The sequence below is a fragment of the Phoenix dactylifera genome, chromosome 5, assembly GCF_051530095.1.
Source record: "Phoenix dactylifera cultivar Ajwa chromosome 5, Ajwa_hap1_PhDact_Kaust_v1.1, whole genome shotgun sequence".
Classification (NCBI taxonomy): Eukaryota; Viridiplantae; Streptophyta; class Magnoliopsida; order Arecales; family Arecaceae; genus Phoenix; species Phoenix dactylifera.
This window is the reverse complement of record NC_143194.1, coordinates 25024330-25042800: the sequence shown is the minus strand read 5'-3', so window position 1 is coordinate 25042800 and position 18471 is coordinate 25024330. Positions and strand designations below refer to the sequence as shown.

Below are 18471 nucleotides of genomic sequence, written 5' to 3'. Positions count from 1 at the left end.
TCAACAAAAATTATAATGTATGATGGAATTTAATCATATTCAATATATTACTTCCATTAACGCCCGGAGCGATCGCAGTCACAGGTGGAGTCAACTCTAGCATATAAATAGTCAAATCTCAACAAGAGGGATCCATGGAGAATCTAGGAAAGTAGTGTGCTCCACCTGATGAGAGGTTTTATGAAACCAGTTATAATTTTCACTCAAGCTAACAGAAACACAATATACAGTTACAATGCCCACACTTGGTCCTGTCCAACCATTTAGCCCTCTTCTCCAAACTCCTTGGTGAATCTCTCGTGCACTTCAAGGTCAGCTTTGCTGACTGTAGGTCTCTGCCTGGCCAGTACTTTATCGAAGTCTGTCCTCGCTATTGGTGGTGGAAGAATCTGTTCAATCACTCAGGAAGAAAAACATCAAACAACTATTTAATCATAAGAGCCAGGGGGCATTTGCCTGAAAAAGCACCGTGGGTTGAGGTTTTCAGTGCACCTTAGAAGCAAGACCTTTTGTAGCAAGATCCTGCATTGTGGTCTGTACAGCTCCAGGTTGTTTTGGTCCACATGGCATCCACATACCATCGGGGGTCTCAATGAAAAACATGGCATCTTGAGTTTTGCGGACCGGTTCAAAGAGTACATCCTTGACCTGTTGGTGAAAAGCAGGTCAAAACTAATATTCGGAATTGCTTATGGATGGGGACCAACTCCTCGCAGAAAATTCTTAAAGGCCATTGGGAACTGTTCCTACTTACACAAACAGAAATATCTGAACCCGAAAAACCTTCTGTTCGGCGAGCCAAGTTCTCAAAATCACTTTCCCTCAAGTTGTGAGGGGTATCTCCCAGATGTACCTGTATAATCCAAAAAAATGAAAAAAAAAGGATCACATGAAGTTACCGGAGGAGGACTTGTAATGTGAAATTCACCTCAGAATGAAATATGAGATTAAAATAAAAAGTGGTTCCCAACATTAGGCAGGACTAGCCTTTAGCCTCGTATCTACAATACCTTGAACATATGCTGCCTAGCTTTCAGGTCAGGAAGAGGAATGTAAATCCGCTTGTCAAAACGCCGTCGAATAGCCTATAATTCACAACAAGAAGTGATACTATAAAACAGCTGTGGTAACCCTAAAGAAATTCATAAGCGACCAAATTTGGCAGTTGAGCTTAAAAGATTAACTAAGGTTTCACACAACCTGATCCAAAGCACATGGAGTATTTGTGGCAGCAAGAACAAGAACTTTCTGGTCATTGTTTCCTACACCCTGGAAGACTAAGGGATTCAGTAAGTAGCAGAAAACCAATGACTAGCATAATGACTCAACCATATTTTACATTGCATTGTAATATGACAGTTCTAACATACTTGAATATGAATACAAATATTAACAAGTGAAATAAAAACAACTCTGCACACATCATTTATCACCTACAAGGCAGATGATAAGTGAATTTGTCAATTTATCAGAGTCATCAGGGCCAATTCATATTACTCTTTTAACAAAGGCCCATATACAACAAGCTGTTAGGTTCGAGCATAGGAAATACTGATATGACATATGTACATTTCACAAGTGAACGCGAAGAGAACATACAAATATTTGATCCAAAAAAGATTTGTCCACTGTAATGCTTGTCATGTCAAAGAAGCTAAAAAGTCAAAATAAGTGAAAACAATTACATTGTGACAACCTAAGGCTGAAAACAGATAGAATACCGGTATACTCATATTTGTATCTACATTTTTCAACGAATATGGATATGAAGATGGGATATTAAAGGGATACCAGAATCAGTAACCATTTTTGTTTTATATGGATATGGATACAAATTGATATTGAGCATATGCATATTCACTATGAATAGATAAGAATATAAGTTGGCTATTATTTATATCCATATTTTTCTATACTAACACAAATATAAGCCAGATATCGTTTGGAGCTAAACTGAATTTTTAGCATAATTCAGTAATGAAAACTAACATCAATTATATAATCGTAAAGGACAAGCAAAGAATTCACTATGCAGATCATACACGATACACAGGTAAACAAGGATTTATGGTTACTAAACCAACATGAAGATCGACTTGGTCAAAGATCAAAACACTAGTTCGACCGGATTGTTTTAAAATATTAAATATCAAAATTTAATAAGAATAAAAATATAATACGAAAATATTATTACTTTTTTGCATCAAATATGATTATGACTATTTAATTTTAGCATAGATAGCAATAATAATGAATTATCTATTCTTAGAGAGCTTGCAAGAAAAAATATATATGAATATAGAAATACATAGAAGTAAATTTTAAATATTTCTAACAATAAGTTTTGAAATCATCATAAAAAATGAAATAAAATATGATCATTTTTCATTTTTATCAAAGAAAAATATTTTTTAATAAAAAAATTAATGATTAAAATATGAAATATCATAATATACATCAAATAATTATTTAGTGACCTGAATACTTGTGGATAAGTTGCATAAGATATGAATGTATGTTGTAACCTGGTGGTTGGAGCTTACAATTCAATGTAGAGATCACTGGGTTGAATCCTGGGTTATATAGTTTATATCCGGATTTGGATTTGAAAAGAATTTAATCCAAATTCAGATCCAGAACCGCCAAAATTTGTAAATAAACATCCGAGTTCAGATCCAGATCCCGGTCGGATATCAAAATTTCTATCCGAATCCAATCCACTTCGGATATGGAAACTAATGTAGTCAGATAAAATCTGACCCATGTTCAATAACTGAGAACAGCTGCTTTAAGAGTTTCCTAAAAGTTTCAACATATTTTTTCTTGTGCATCTGTGCTTGCTTTTCTAGGCATCTCTCGCATTGTTAAAAAAGAAATATTTTTCCAACAAGCCCTGACCCCACCTTCCAAATAAAATTAAGAATACTCCTTTCCCATGCATATGCATTGCACGTGCAGGACTCTAGTTTTGATAATGCATGAGGTGTTAACAACCATGGAAGTTAGTTAACATACACAATTGAATAACAACCAATGCCCAAAAAGGATGTCTGAATATCTTTGTCCTAATAAGTAATTGGAGTTGGGGTCTAAAAATTATATACAATTCTTAATGACTTATGTGATTAATATGTCAAAAAAAAATCCAAAGGGAAGATCTTCTCAACAGATTGTTTCTGATTGATGATCCTTCTAATCAATAGACACAGGGTGACACAATCTTTCACCTAAAGTTTGCCTGAAATTTCTCATCATACAATATCCTATCTAACTTTTTAACATGATCCTAAATCTTGATCACTTAATTTACTAACCTTGATTACAGATGCAAATTGCATCCATCTACGCTGGAGGTCAAGGTTGAGCAAATTTTCATGCCAATAACCTTGCAACATAAAAGGTAGCACTGGAATGTAAACCCTCCCTGATGTCTGCTTGTTAAAATTAGTGTTATTGCTTCCAGTGAGAGATAGCAATTTCAGCTGCATTAGTATGAAAGAACGAATTTTTGCACTTTCAACTTGATAAAATTTCAGTTAGCAATTGTACCAATGTCATTACTGGTTGAGCTTATTTATAAAATTAATTAATTAATTAATTACTTAAAAATGGGAGTGACACAAGTTGATGAGAAATGATTTAACTCAACCAATATTTCTTTCCTCACATTGTTACAGCTGCCAATAGTCTTGCCAATGAGCTTGCTAGACCAATGTCCGTAGAAGCTTTCTCTATGTCAGATACTTACAATTGATCTTTCATTCAATAATCTCTTCCTTATCAACTAATTATAGCTCAGTTATGAATTATTCAAAATTAATTAGAGAACCTGCCAAAATATGCATAGCTACATTCTAGACAAAATTCTGTTGATGCTAAATCAAAAGCTCAGTATTAATCCAAGCAACAGATGACCACAGTCACAAAAAATATTTAGTCTTCAGCTAAAACTAAACTGAACTGTTAATTGAAGCCATCCATGGCCTAGAACCTAGGCTAGTAGATAATGAGTCACTTAAGGTTCAGTGCGATTACTAATAATTTATGAACTAAAAAGTACAATTCTTTACTACGATGGCATAACTTATGACTATACATCTCACAGATGTAGGAAGTATGAGAAAAGTTAGAAAGCTCACACAATAAAAATAATATCATGAAACAGCAGATACAAACAGATCATTCATTATTAGAATGATGGAGTTACTATTGAAGCCTTGAAGGGTTTTGTCCCCAAAATATATGGAAGTCAGCTAGATAGTTTCCAAGAATTAAAAAAATCTCCCATGACCATAGAGAAGCAAACAAATCTATAGACTTCTTTATAATACGATAAATATAGTCAAAAAACACTGATGACATACTCCAGAATACCAAGGCTCTGATGTGATGTAATTATGAATTTTACCAATAAATTTTATTATCTTACATTCTATCTCAAAATTACAAATTTAAAGAATATGAGCTGAGCTAGTACATCTAGTTTGTATTTCTAATCTTGGATGACAGTAGACATGCTTGGCCCATAGATAACAGATTTCACTGAGTCTTACAAATAAAATTATTTAGCTGCACATCTCCATATTCCCAGAACCATTTACATGAAAACAAAAATGTTTCAATCTGGGATTAGAAATTCCAGATAGCTAGGCAGAGTTGAATAAATGAAATTGGCTTCAATCCTGCATTCCTCTTTATATGCAAAACCCAACCACTACTTAGCCTATGTTTCTACAGAGCACTTATTAATAGCAGAGCACACATGCATCTAAAGCATGTTCATGCAACATGATATCAGATGAAAAAGGTGAAGATTATACTTCAGTAGAATGTCTATGCAAACTCAAGTACTCATTCCTCTTGTGCAGATAGCCTCATTTCATGCTAACAACATAGAAACTACATTACACAACAAACTTGATAACATCAATACCACAAAATAACATTAATTTAATTAATTTTACAAATGGCACAACTTGAAGTGGATGTTATAATATCCAGGGCATATCATTGTTCTCATATTACCTGCATCTGGACTAGAAGTTCAGTCTTAATCCTCCGAGAAGCTTCACTTTCATTGCCTTCTCCACGCTGACCACATAAGGAATCAATTTCATCTATGAAGATAATGGAAGGAGCATTTTCACGAGCCATTTGAAAAAGGTTTGAGACTAGCTTTTCACTTTCACCCATCCACTTTGAAACTAGATCTGATGAAGATATACTGCAGCATATTATTCAGCATTTGTCAATTAACCTCCTGAGTGAAGACAGTTTGAGCATTACATTAAGGAGCATCTAACCACAAATAAATAAAGTACAGATATCTAAATATTTGTTAAACTACAAAAATGCCTACAACTCAATGCTTCACAAGATAAATCTGCATTCCATAATAGGCCCAAACATACACTTAAAATTACTGTATGTACGTGCCAATCATGTAGTTATTATTCATTAATGCACGATGAGATACATTTGAGCGGATGCATATGTATCTTACAATTCCATACACACAAGCACTAGCTAGTCAACCTGATGGATCTATACTTGGCCTGGATGATGATGCAAGAGCTCTCCTGCAGGTCAAGCAGAAAGCAATTAAAATCTAAGACATAGGTTTAAGTTTTAATAAGCACAACATAGACCGAGCCTACAGAGTCATCAACTTCAACTTGCCAGGTCATCAACCAGATCTTTGAAATCATCATTATGTTCAACATGAGTCAACTCTAACAGGCGCAACCTTGGTCTAGATGTGCCCAAAGAAACCATGACAACAGCAAAACCATACAATAATTCGATAAGCATGCAGCATGTCGGGCACTTTGATGTTTTACATCTCATGTGCTACCTTACTGCAAAATCTTCCTTCCGATAAAACCCCAATGTTTATTTTCTTGAGCATGCAAAATCTACCTTATCATTATTGTGCAGCAGATTGGGGCTTGGTTTTTGCTTTGGTCTGCTTGGTACATAACCATTCTGGTGCAATATGAAGCAGCAAACCCATTAAAGATCCAACATACACCAATTCCACCAGATGTTTATTTTATTGAGCATGCAAGCTAGTTATTGTGCTGCAGACTGAGGCTTGGTTTTTGCTTCGATCTGCTTGGTTGGCCATTCTGGCGCAATGTGAAGCAGCAACCCCAGTAAAGATTCAACATACACCAATTCTGAGTACAACAGGACTTGGTTCAACTCATTGAAAGTTTAACCAATCCATCCTGCTAGCATCTTGCATGTGGTTGTCAGTGCAAGGAGCATCAACCCTTTGAGCCAGGTTATCATAGGTTGTGTCTAGGACTAATGACCACCAGCATATCAAACAGGACTAACCCAGGACTCATGTTTATAGCACATCAAGCTTTAGCGCAACTAGAAAACAAGTCCACAAAATTTGAATGCAAGCTCACATTGCACGCTTCTCACAAGAAAAAGTTCATGTTGCATACAAACTGGCAATTGAGGTGCAAGTGAAGTAAAGCATCACATATTTAGCACAAGAGTGTAGGACATCTGCTGGCCTCAGAACCTGATAGAGGTCTGAATGTTTACAAGCTTGATGCACGAGAATACCTATGTTGAAGGCCTATCATGCGTTAAGAGGTCGGACGAGTACAAGATGTGAGCCTAACTAAGCTGCACACAACAATTGCCAAACATGGCATAGCTTTATTGAGTGCCTCAAGCCATATTCACTGACAATTCAAATGTTACAAATTTACTAATTTCTTGGGATACTTACTCTAATGCGGTTGCACTTCAGAGAATCTAGCACAAATTCAAGAGCTAGTTCCATAAAGCTTAAGGAACATAGGTGGGCAGATTTATTTATAGTGGAAACACAACCTTGATCGCTAATTGCATGTATAGCCAGCCACATTTGGTGATACCACAACAATCCAACTTCAAATATAATAGTTATTAACAGGACAATTACCTCGACATGAACTATCAGCTTAGAATTATAGCAAACTCCCAAGGACTCGCAAGAGGAAACCTAAGCTGAGGCCATCAGGGATAACATCAAGGAGGACTTCCAAAAAGGGATCACAAAGCAAAACTATACAAATGACAAATTACTTTGGCAATTTAAATTTGGGAGTAAGCCAAAATTACCCAAAGGGGCCTTTTGCTAATAATGTTGCATGACACCAACACAAGAAAGCCAACAAGAATGGTAATGTTGTGATCCCTGACTTCAACCACAAAGCAAAAAGACGGATTTGTCTGCAAATATAATAGTGAGCTCTAGGTCACAACAACCACATCTCTTTAGAATTATTTAACTTGATTCCAACACTAATGCCACAATATCTGTCATGATAGAGCTTGCCAAAAGCTGATTAGCTATGAATTATGACAATGGACCATATTGCTAAAGGAAGTCATTGACAAAAAAAGAAAAGAATTCTTGCATTTATAGGCAAGACCATGGCCACATGCAGTCCATGCTTTTAATATAAGCAAGAACTTGGCACTTAGAGATCAAATGAACATATGCATTTTTGCAAGCAAATTGAGTCAAACAAGATGATAATTATTCAAAAAAAACTGGAAAAGCATACTCATTAAAGTCAGTTAAAATGGGATGTGCAAATGTAATAATAATTACAACTTTCTGTCTCTAAATGATGTATGGCATGGTAAACTAGAGCATCTTATCTACAAGGTATCAAAGAAAAAGGTTTTGGTATAAATAGACTGTTGAGAGTGATGTGTCTACAATTTATCCAAGTCATACTCTAAGGACATCAAGGCATAGTTATTACATGATTTTCATGCACCAGATGTTGATAAGTTCAAGGATAAGAGAAAAGCAATATTTAGTCACACTTGTCATTGACTTCTGAATTTCTAATGTCTTAGTCATAAATAATTAGATAAATATAAACACTACATAATTAAAAAGGAAAAAAATCATTGACCCCATATAATTCAAACATGGATAACAAACTAGAAAACTCTCTCAACACTGAAAGTCCAGAGAAATTGATTAGAAGACTTCTGCATGAAGCACAATATTGTGCATGGTATTAATCCACCATGATCCCCCTAATTTAAAAATGCAACAAGTTTTTTTTTCCTCCCTTTGTTCAACTAAATTCAAAACACTATGGGCAACTAGGCAAATCTAAATTTTGTTACTTGTACTAAAAGTTTGCCACTCTCAAGTAGCTGTCTTCAAACAAAACAAGCATGTTTGTTCAATGTAATAGGGATGCCATATTAATGCATACACTAAGTTTATGAATTTTGTTCCAAAAATACTTTGATTGACATTTCTATAGGGGCTCCAGCTTAAACCACAACAACTATCTTAGGCATTAGATGAAAGATACTCGGGTTTAATAGCCACAGAGATCTTCAGCTGAAATTTCCACACAATATTCACCCCAGAAAACAGCAGCTTTCTTTGGATCAATCTCTATGATTTTCTTTTTTAATATTTGCCACAGATTGAGTACTTGGAGGAAAGTGTATGCATTTTCTGTTAACTATGAATTTACTGTCCCTGAAATTACAGGCATCTAGTTAATTCACAGCAAGATGGGAGGATATGTACTCATCTTTAGGGGGTGGGGACATGACTATTACAGGGTCATGGTCATTGAGGTGACAAAGGCAACATCCACCAATTGATATCCATCATCAACTACTCAGTTATCCAAAAGTTGAAATATAAACTTCATTCATGTTTCCACTAAGCATAAATGAATGATGTGGGAGTGGATTTTGTAGTCTGCATCATGTCTTTCTACTGTTGTAGTAAATTGAAATACAAAACTATGCCTAGGATCTACTTATGTGATTCATAGCCTTTACTAAATGTTGAATTTCATTTAATTCTCCTGAAGAGTCTTTGTTTAAATCTATAGCTGGAAAGTAGATGGTTGCAGGTTGATATCTGTGAATCTACTTTAATTTTTTAAACTTTTTCTTGGGCAGCTACAGTATTAGATACACCAAAATAAGATCTCACAAGTTCTACATACTTGCCAATATATCCAAAAGAATCAACTTTTTCTAGCCGAAGACACTTCCAGCCTGGGTTGATAATTGTTCCAACAAAATGAACATGAATATTAATACTACATACATGTTCATATATAGCATCAACAAAATGAATTTTACGACATGAAGCAATAAGAAACTAGTAACTGCTGGAAAAAAAAAAACTTAAAAAAGCAACCATGTAGCCTAAAGGAGAGAACAAAAAGGAAAAGAGGCCCGTATAACAGCAATCATCAATTAGAGCATTTTCAGCTGGCTGAGACTCTATGAAAAGCAGCACAGGTTCTCCTTCCACCACAAAGAAGAGAAAAGTGAAGACAATTGACTACAACTTCTCACACAAATTATCAAGACAAACATAGAGACTTGAACTCTAATACAGGTCCTCATACTTTAGTTAATCATCATACTTAAACAACTTATGAAAATTGATATACAAAACTTCCACAAATAAAATTTGTTTATGAATGACATCTCAATAGGAAATTTTAGCAATAAAATGAATGTCTTCCAAGAGGAAGTTATGAGAACAATTAGAATGACAAAAAAAAAAGTAAATTTTTTGAGCCACTCCCACAAGAAGTAGGGGACTCGTGACTATGAAGTGAAAAACCTTGTCGAGAAGTTTAGCTCCTCCAAAAGCTTCTATTGAACCTAGAATTTCAGAAAGAGAACAAAGTAACAAATGATATAAAACTACGAATGCACCCATGTTATATCTTTTCTTTGAAAGGCATTGGACAGACAAAATCAAGACAATATATATCTTGATCTATAAACACAAATACAAGGTAAGAGTACCTACCAAAATCAAATTGATAATATGAAATCCATGACTAACTGCAGCATACAACCACAGAAGTTCTAAAGTGGTGTTTGGTTGTGCAATGAATAGGGAGGATATCTTCTAAAATGGGGGGCTATCCCCTAAATTCTTGTCAAACACCCAAAAAAATTGGGATTATACTGAGCCGTGGAGTATATCCCACCACCACATTATAAGTCTTTTCCACCAATATAGTGCAGTATAGACTTATCCTTATTCCCTTCAATTGCCATTTTTCCCTTATCCACTCTAATAAACACTCAAAAAAACAAAACGACAATTTTGTCTTTGCGACGAAGCTCAATGAACGTTAAATGCAGCTAATTCTCTCCATTATTCCCTGCACTTATTCTTCAACCAAACATCAAAACATGCTTAATCTGCAAAATAAGCCTATTCCTTCAACAGTGCAAGGGATATCCCTCCCCCCACTTATTCTACAACCAAACACCACCTAAGAGCATACAAACAAGAAATAAAAGCAACAATGATCAAAGTCAGAAAAGTGATTGACTGAAAAGCCAAGCCGTGTAAATGCAATAATACTTGGAAATAAAAGTTAAGGTTCAGATGGCATGTAACATCCCAGAAACAGATAATATCAGGTGTTGAAAAAAAATACAACCACCATAATAGATGCTATTTTCTTAGATCTCTGGAAATGATAAGTGTTAGGCTAGACAAACAACCTGAAGAAAGTTGAATCTGCCTCTGTTGCAACAGCCTTGGCCAAGTATGACTTTCCAGTTCCCGGCGGACCATACAAAAGAAATGCCCTCCATGGCCTTCGCTTTCCTAAGAATTTCGTAAAAGAAAAAAGACATGCTATCTGATTAGCTGAAAAGTATACATATTCTATCAAACAGTTTGATAGGTAACTTGTCAACTGCATACTGAAATAAGAAGAAATAAAATCAATTGTAAAGGATGTAGAGAAGTGAGATACTAAATTCACAAAAAATAAAGCAACAAAATTATATGGTTTAAGCACTGAAGAAGTAGGCATTCAAATTAAGAGTCAGAAATATGAAAGGGTTTCTGCATGATCCATACTAACATGTTAACATGGAAGATGACAAATACGATTTCAAACATCAAGTTCTGCACAGTAGTTTCTTCCCTGTCCGACATACTGATTTTGAACCATGGAATGCCGTACCGGCCCGTACCGGCCCGTACCGGCCGGTACGTACCGGTCCGGCCGTGGACCGGTACCGGAACGGATAAAAAACCGGTATTTCCCGGTTTTTTATCCGAACCGGCCGGCATGGGTGCGTACCGGCCGGTTCGGGCCCGTACCGGCCGGTTCGGAGCCCGTACCGGCCGGTACCGGCCTCGTACGCACCGGTACGATTTTTTTTTTTTTAGAACCACAGCGCCGCGCGCTGTGGTTTTTGAAACCACCGCGTACCGGCCGGTACGGGACTGGTACCAGCCGGTACGTACCGGACCGGACCGGTACCGTACCGGTCCGGCCGGCCACCGGTACACCGACCGGTACCGGTACGGCGGACCTTGTTTTGAACAAATCCAAAAACAGGGCTCTAGGTAGGAAAACTTTGCTCCTCATAATCCCACTTTTGCTAACCTTGATATCCATATGTTGCAATTAAATTTGGATCTTCACATAAAATTATCGATCTTTTTTTTTCTTAACATTAGCTAAATTTCTAACTCCAATATGAAAAACTAGACAAGCATAAAAGCCTTGCTATAACTCTTGAAATAAATCAAGTTAATATACCAATAAGGCTGTCAAATGAACAAACTGTTTATGCACAGGTTCATGTTTGGCTCATAATTCAGCTTGATACCAGCTCGTCCCATTAACAAACAAGCTAAACAAGAGCCGGAATTTTGAGCTCGAGAACTAAATGAGATGAACAAGAGCTAGTCCTAGCTCATTCTCTTCATGCCAAAAAGCTTATAATATAGACAAATCAATTATGCAGTCATTTCCCTGAGTACATTATAATCATTAGATCAAAATTTAAAGGCAGAGATCAATTGGATAGTTCTCAAGATGCCACAATCCACACATGAGCTCCTCTTTCTCTCAAACAGTTCACAGCAGCTGTTGTACCCTTCTATTTCCCTCCAGCCCTCCGTGACTCCAGTCTCTGCGTAGCCCTCTCTTCCCTCCCTTGCCTCCAGACTCCACACCATGACTCAATCTCTTTCTCCACGAAATCATCTCCCTCACCATGGAAGCCCACATTCCTTGATGCTGGCCTTTAGATCCTCTGTTTATCTTTGCGATTGTCCCAGACTTGAGGGTGGCAAGATCAACCTGTGGAAGTTTGATATAGTGAAGGAGCTGTTTTATCCTCTTCCCACCACCCTTTCTCCATGATATTCTTCCCGACATCTACTGCCTCATTCGTGTTTGGCTTGTTTTCACCCTTATGTGCCGATATAAAAAGACCCACAAATGGCATGATAAGATAACAGCATTTCCCACTAATTTATAGAACTCTAGAGCTAAGAGTCATTAATAGATGCCTTTGATAGTTCTAGTTTAACACGTGTGCATGCATTCAACAAATTTATCATACCAACTAAATTCATGCAAACAATCCCAGAATTCAACAAAATCATAGCATATTTCAATTACTCTACACCCATTTGCAGTATCATGGGAAGCTCGTGTACTGCTATAACTATGGGAAGGTCATGCACTGCTATAACTGTGGAAATCTTACACACAATGGCTTAACTTGATTCTTACACTTTGGTCCATCAAAATGCCAAATTTTGCCATTATCATGCCTTCTAACCCTTCTATGAATAATGTCAAATTTTGCCATTATCATATATGTGTATCATGCCTTCTAACCCTGTTATGAACGTGCATGCGTGCGTGAGAGCGAGAGAGAGCAAATTAATAGGGAAGAGCAAGCAAGGCTATCAAGATGGTTGGATTCAAAGTATTATAGAGTTTATTTTAACACCAGACCAATGATTTCATTTCCCATTTAACCAGTTAGATAATTATATAGCCACTAAAAAGGGGAAATTGAAACATACCAGTAAAGAATTGAGGGAATTTGACGGGCAAGATGACAGCCTCCTGCAAGGCCTGCTTGGCGCTCTCAAGCCCCGCGACATCGCTCCACTTTACGTTGGGCTTCTCCGTGATGATCGCCGAGGTGAGCCCCGCCCTGAGCTTGGACTGCTCCGGATCCTCTCCATCCCCACCGCTGTTCTCGTCCTTGGGCTTGGTCCTGGGCCTGGTGGCCACGGCGGCGTCCCCGTTGGCGGCCGGTCCGGGGCCGCCCTCGTCGAGCACGGCCCGGATCTCCTCGGCGCGGCGGAGGTACTCGGTGAACTTCTGGGTGATGGCCTCCTTGATCTTGGGGTTCTTTTCATATTTGAGGTGGGTCCGGAAGTACTCGAGGGCGTTCATGTAGAGGGGGAACGCCTTGACGTACTTCCCGGCATTGTCCTCCTGGACCGCCTGCTTCACGTACTCGATCGCCTGCTCCTTGAAATTGCTATACATCTTCTCTCCCTCTCCTCTTCCCGATCCAAACGCATGCGCTCAATTGCCCAGTCGATGGGCGAAACCCCCCCCCCCCCCCCCCCCCCAAAAAAAAAAAAAAAATGAAAGGAAATCAACCAGTCTTTGTTCCCCGATCGCGATAAGGAATCGAAACCCTCGATCGGAGAGGAGATCGATGGGAGAATTAGGGTTTTTTTGAATGGGAATGGGGGTTTCGTAGGGTTTGACGAGGGGAGAAAAGAGGGGAAGAAGGGAGAAGAGAGGAGAACAGGGGAAGAGAGAGGCGGTGGGGGTACGTCTAGATTGAAGGTGGGCGGATGGGAAATTCTCAGGTGAATCAAGATTCGGTTACCGCGTTATGAAAGCCACGCGAGATATATTTACGCATAACATTTATATGCGGCCAGAAAAAATAAACGATACTGGGCTCACGTTGTACGTCACGTTCATATAGAAACAATATGCGGATGCCGGTACCAAAAAAATATGAAGATGAAAGCCAAATGAAAATCAGTCGGCGCATAAAATGCTTTTGCTGACATGCTTCTACAAAAACAATTATGCGGAATGGGCATCTGGAACCATAGGGTGCATAAAATTCTTATGCAAGGAGTATCTATATAGAAACATTATGCGGATGCCGGTACCAAAACCAATGACGCATAATATTCTTATGGGGCTAAAATAGGCGTAGACGATATAATATCGGAACACTCGAACCGGAAGCGATGTACGCAAAATGAGAATCATTGGGCGCATAAAACTTCTTATGCGAGGAACGTTGTCCACATAGAAAAAATATGCAGACACTAGGCGCTGAAACCAGGGACGCATGACATCACTACGAGATTTCGTCCGCATAGAACATTATATGGATACAGAACGTGGGATCCATAAATTCTTATGCGGGAGAAAAATCTGCATATAAAATATAATATGCGGACCCTTCGACCTGAGCCAACGTGCGCATAAAAGTTATATACGGTTTCCCGTGCGCACAGAAACTAATATGCAGACATCACAACATAAAAACTTTATGCGGGCGAAATATGCATAGGAAAAAAAAAGAGGACACCGGGCAAAATATCAGTCGCGTGCATAAAATTCTTATGCTCCCTTACGTCCACATAGAAAGTGTATGCGGAGAGGTTCTTGGAATCCATTGGGCGCATAAACATTCTTATGCAAGGAAAAAATGTCCACATAGACAAAATATGCAGACACAAGGAGCCTGAACCCATGGGACGCACAAAATGTTTATGTGAATCGTCCGCATAGAAATAGTATGAGGGTACGTGGCAGACGCCGACTTGCGCATAAATGTTATATGCGGTGTATGTCTGCATAGAAAGAACTATGCGGACATAGAAGTATAACACTTTTACTCACATAAAATGCTTATGCTCCCTTAGATCCACATAGAAAAGGTAATGAAAAAATTTCCGCATAGAAAAATATACAGAGACTAAGGCAGCTGTAATGCGTGGGGTGCATAAAATCTTATGCGGATTTCGTCCGCATAGAAACAAACATAAGGACATCCTTGGTAATTTTTCGCGTATAAAATTCTTATACGGACACAATCGGCATAGAATACGTAATATGCGGACATCTGAACCCTGAAGTCCCGACGCGCGTAAAATTCCTATGCGGAAGCAAGTCCGCATAGTAACAATATGGGAACGTCCGGGTATGAGGTTCACGATTGGGGATGAGGAGCTTCCACGGTTGCAGCGCCGGCAGCACCTCCGCCCACCACGCCACCATCCTAAACTCGGGCAGGCACTGCCGGGGATCTCAATGACAGAGAGCTCCTCATAGTCTTCCGCCGCCGCGGGTTCCTCGTATCCCCCATCCCTATATTTAGGTCGCCGGCGACCCCATCCAGAGATCTTTCTCTACAGCACCTTCTTCGGCTTCCTTCCTCCGACTCCAATGCAGCGGGCGGAATATGGTTCTGGTGCCCTAACGCTTTCAGTGAGCCAAAAATCTGGTTAGGTTTCTAAATATTGAAATGCCGTAGATCATCCTGTTTATATTTAACGCCATGTGTTCTGCATTTGGAGGATGACGTATAGATATGTTGACACCAATGACAACTCATCATTCTTATTAAATATAACGAGAGGTCAACTACATAAATCTAGATCTGGTCTGCTGCTTCATAAATCTTTTTCTGATTACCGCTGTATCTTGAGAAAAACCTGGAACCTTAGGTTTCTTATAAAATATATTTTTTTCTTCTGATTTTGTGTGATATCGAAATTATCTAAAACTGTTAAAAACCTTTCCCAAACAGCAACTTTCATAAAATTCTGCAGATATTTTGGAAAATATTTTTACTAAAACTACATGACCAAACAGTACTTTAAGGTTGCTGATAAAAGTACTGCTGATCAGTATGATCATCTACTAGCCTCTCAACACTGCAAGTCGGTTGTAGGAGTTACCTATAGAGATGAGGCTTCAGATGTCACCATTGTAAATCAGCTGGAATCAAGAGTTCAAAGTTACTAGAAGGATCTTCTTCTCCAAATCTTGTCAATTAATCCATGTAGTGAGAATTTTGAATTGGAGATATAAATTATTTATCAATGAACCCATAATTTTCTATTCTAGTTAATATTTAACAACGTCAGTAACTTTGCTTCATCATATTGGACCAAAAAGATGTTTAATTATTTTATGTAATTGTAGATCTCTTAAAAGCTCTAATTACAATTGAAGTTTCTTGAGGAAAGAAAACTTTGTCCAGAATCTTAAGAAAAATAGTTCGGTGGCTTTATTTCCTAATATTAACTAGAGTAAAGTCCGCGCATAAACAATATGATCGGTTATAGAATCAAAGTTTTACACTATGAATCTTTGTTCTGCTAATTCTTAACCTTCTCAATCTTCTCAATATCATTTTTGTGCTTTTGGAGCTGACTTCAATGAAGTTTTGTGCTTCTCTTTCAATCAGATCTAATAGTTTCAAAGTCCACTGACTTGGCTTGGACCTGTATTTCAATTTGTCATCCATCAGCTGTTTGAATTCTAACACTCTAATAAGGATATGGTTGTATGCTGTATTTGTTTTATCACATGGCTTTACCATATATTAGAGTTTTACAGAACTATATTTTGTGTTTTTTACTGTCCAACTTGATTGAAGCCTATTTTATTTGCACAGTTAGTGTTGGTTCTTGTTCAGACAATCCCGGTAATTTCGTGCTTAACTTCTTTAACTTGTGGAAATGGCAAAGGTTGCGAGCTTGATGTTATAGTAACTAAATCTTTACCTTTCATCATTAACCATTATCACAGTAATACGTAATCAAATTCTACAACTTTCCATGCAGAAAATTTATACAAGATGATAATGAAGGAGATGGAAGATGTGTCTCTTGTATTTCATATATCTCCTACTCAGCATGGGATTTGATCTTTCTTACAGAGATTGTAGCTTCACTCTTGAGATGGCTAAGACATATGGCAGTTTGGCTGCGGCGAAATGCTACTCCTCAGTCCTGTTTAACCTTTTCGGAACTCTGCAATATCTCTCAGTTAGGCTAACCGCAAGCCTTCGGAACCAACCAGAATTGGATTTCTAGAGCATGCACTACTTGTCGATTTTTGAGGTCGTCATGGGTTTAATTACTTGTTATTGAGATGCTTTATTGGCGTTCAGCTATATTGTTGAACTAGGGTTAGTATTTTCAGGTATGTGTTCCAGGTCCTAGATACCATATGTCATATTTTGTGTTCTGGTTTTTGGTTCATCTTATCTATTACTTAGATCTCGACATATATGATTTGATGTTTCGTGGAATGCTTATATACATTTGATATTACATATTTTAAATTATTGAATGATGCTTTTCTTTTTCAATTTTAGTCCTAAGCATGTTCGCCGTATTGGTCCGAATTGGGTGGTATGGAGTATACCGTACTATACCAGTTCGGTATCGGTACCCGGTACGGATGGCATACTGATATTTGGTATATCAAAAAAAATTCCGTACCATACCGTACTGACACCGTACTAGTGTAGCACCGGTAGAAGTCCGATATCGAGATAATGAACCTTGGTCCTAAAAGTGCATATCCTATGTATCTAAGTTGGTTCTCTTTTTTAACCCATACATATTATATACTTGTGGAATCTCAAGTTGAAACTTTACAACTTCCCTGCTGCACACATTTTCTTAGGGGAAACCAATCAGTGGTCCACTACTGATCACAGTATCAATAGTCTGGTCCACTACTTATCCAATAGAATTAAGGGCCCGTTTGGTCCTAGAAATATGATTCCTGGAAAGAAGATTCTTAGGGCTCGTTTAGTTCGCGGGAAGCATTTTTCCTCCTAGGAATACGATTCCTGGAAAACATATTCCTAGGAAGAGGATGCCTAGGAAAGTACTTTTAGCATGTTTGGTTGACCATAGAAAAATGATAAATTTTCAAAATGCTTATATTTGGTTGACCATCCACTTTCCTGAGAAAGTTATGTATAATTCCTATTATACCCTTAATAAAAATTAGGTCTTTAATGCATCTTTAATGCTGAAGGGCTTTTTTGGGGAAAAAAATTAAAAATGGAGTGATTCCTGCCTCATGGAAAAGAAATTTTCCCATGTTTCTCATGGAAAAGACTTTTCCATGAAATGTGGGAATCATATTCCCATGGGAATACAACTTTCCTATCTCTCTTCTTTGAAAACTCTAACTAAATAAGAAGCATCTCATTACTTTCCCGTTGACCACACTTTCTTCCCTTCTTTTCCAGCGAACCAAACGAGCTCTTAGGAAGAGAATGCTTGGGAATGTACTTTTGGCATGTTTGGTTAAACATGGAAAAGTGACAGATTTTTAGAGAGCTTATGTTTGGTTGACCATCCACTTTTCTGAAAAATATATATATAATTCCTTTTATACCCTTAATAAAAATTAGGTCTTTAGTGTCTTTTTAATACTGAAAGGCTTTTTTGGAAAAAAATAAAGATGGAGTGATTCCCGCCTCATGGGAAAGACTTTCCTATAAAATGTGGGAATCATATTTCCATGAGAATACAACTTTTCCAACTCTCTCCTTTGAAAACTCCAACCAAACAAGAAGCATCTCATTACTTTTCCGTTGACC

The 18471-nt window shown here is 37.7% G+C and overlaps 1 protein-coding gene and 1 long non-coding RNA gene across 2 annotated transcripts; one reads left to right on the top strand and one right to left on the bottom strand.

The window, feature by feature from the left end:
* Window positions 1-13699, bottom strand: LOC103714003 (protein SUPPRESSOR OF K(+) TRANSPORT GROWTH DEFECT 1). Its single transcript, XM_008801095.6, has 8 exons — window positions 12875-13699; window positions 10537-10642; window positions 5026-5224; window positions 1201-1269; window positions 1011-1085; window positions 755-853; window positions 493-648; window positions 1-389 (listed from the first exon to the last, which is right to left on the bottom strand). The coding sequence occupies exons 1-8, from the start codon at window positions 13347-13349 to the stop codon at window positions 264-266; spliced, it is 1305 nt and encodes a 434-aa protein (XP_008799317.3). The 5' UTR covers window positions 13350-13699; the 3' UTR covers window positions 1-263.
* Window positions 13700-14829: 1130 nt separating this feature from the next.
* Window positions 14830-17138, top strand: LOC149753504 (uncharacterized). The gene is made up of 2 exons (XR_016395587.1): window positions 14830-15342; window positions 16691-17138. It is a non-coding gene; the product is annotated as an uncharacterized LOC149753504 (long non-coding RNA).
* The last annotated feature ends 1333 nt before the right edge of the window (window positions 17139-18471 follow it).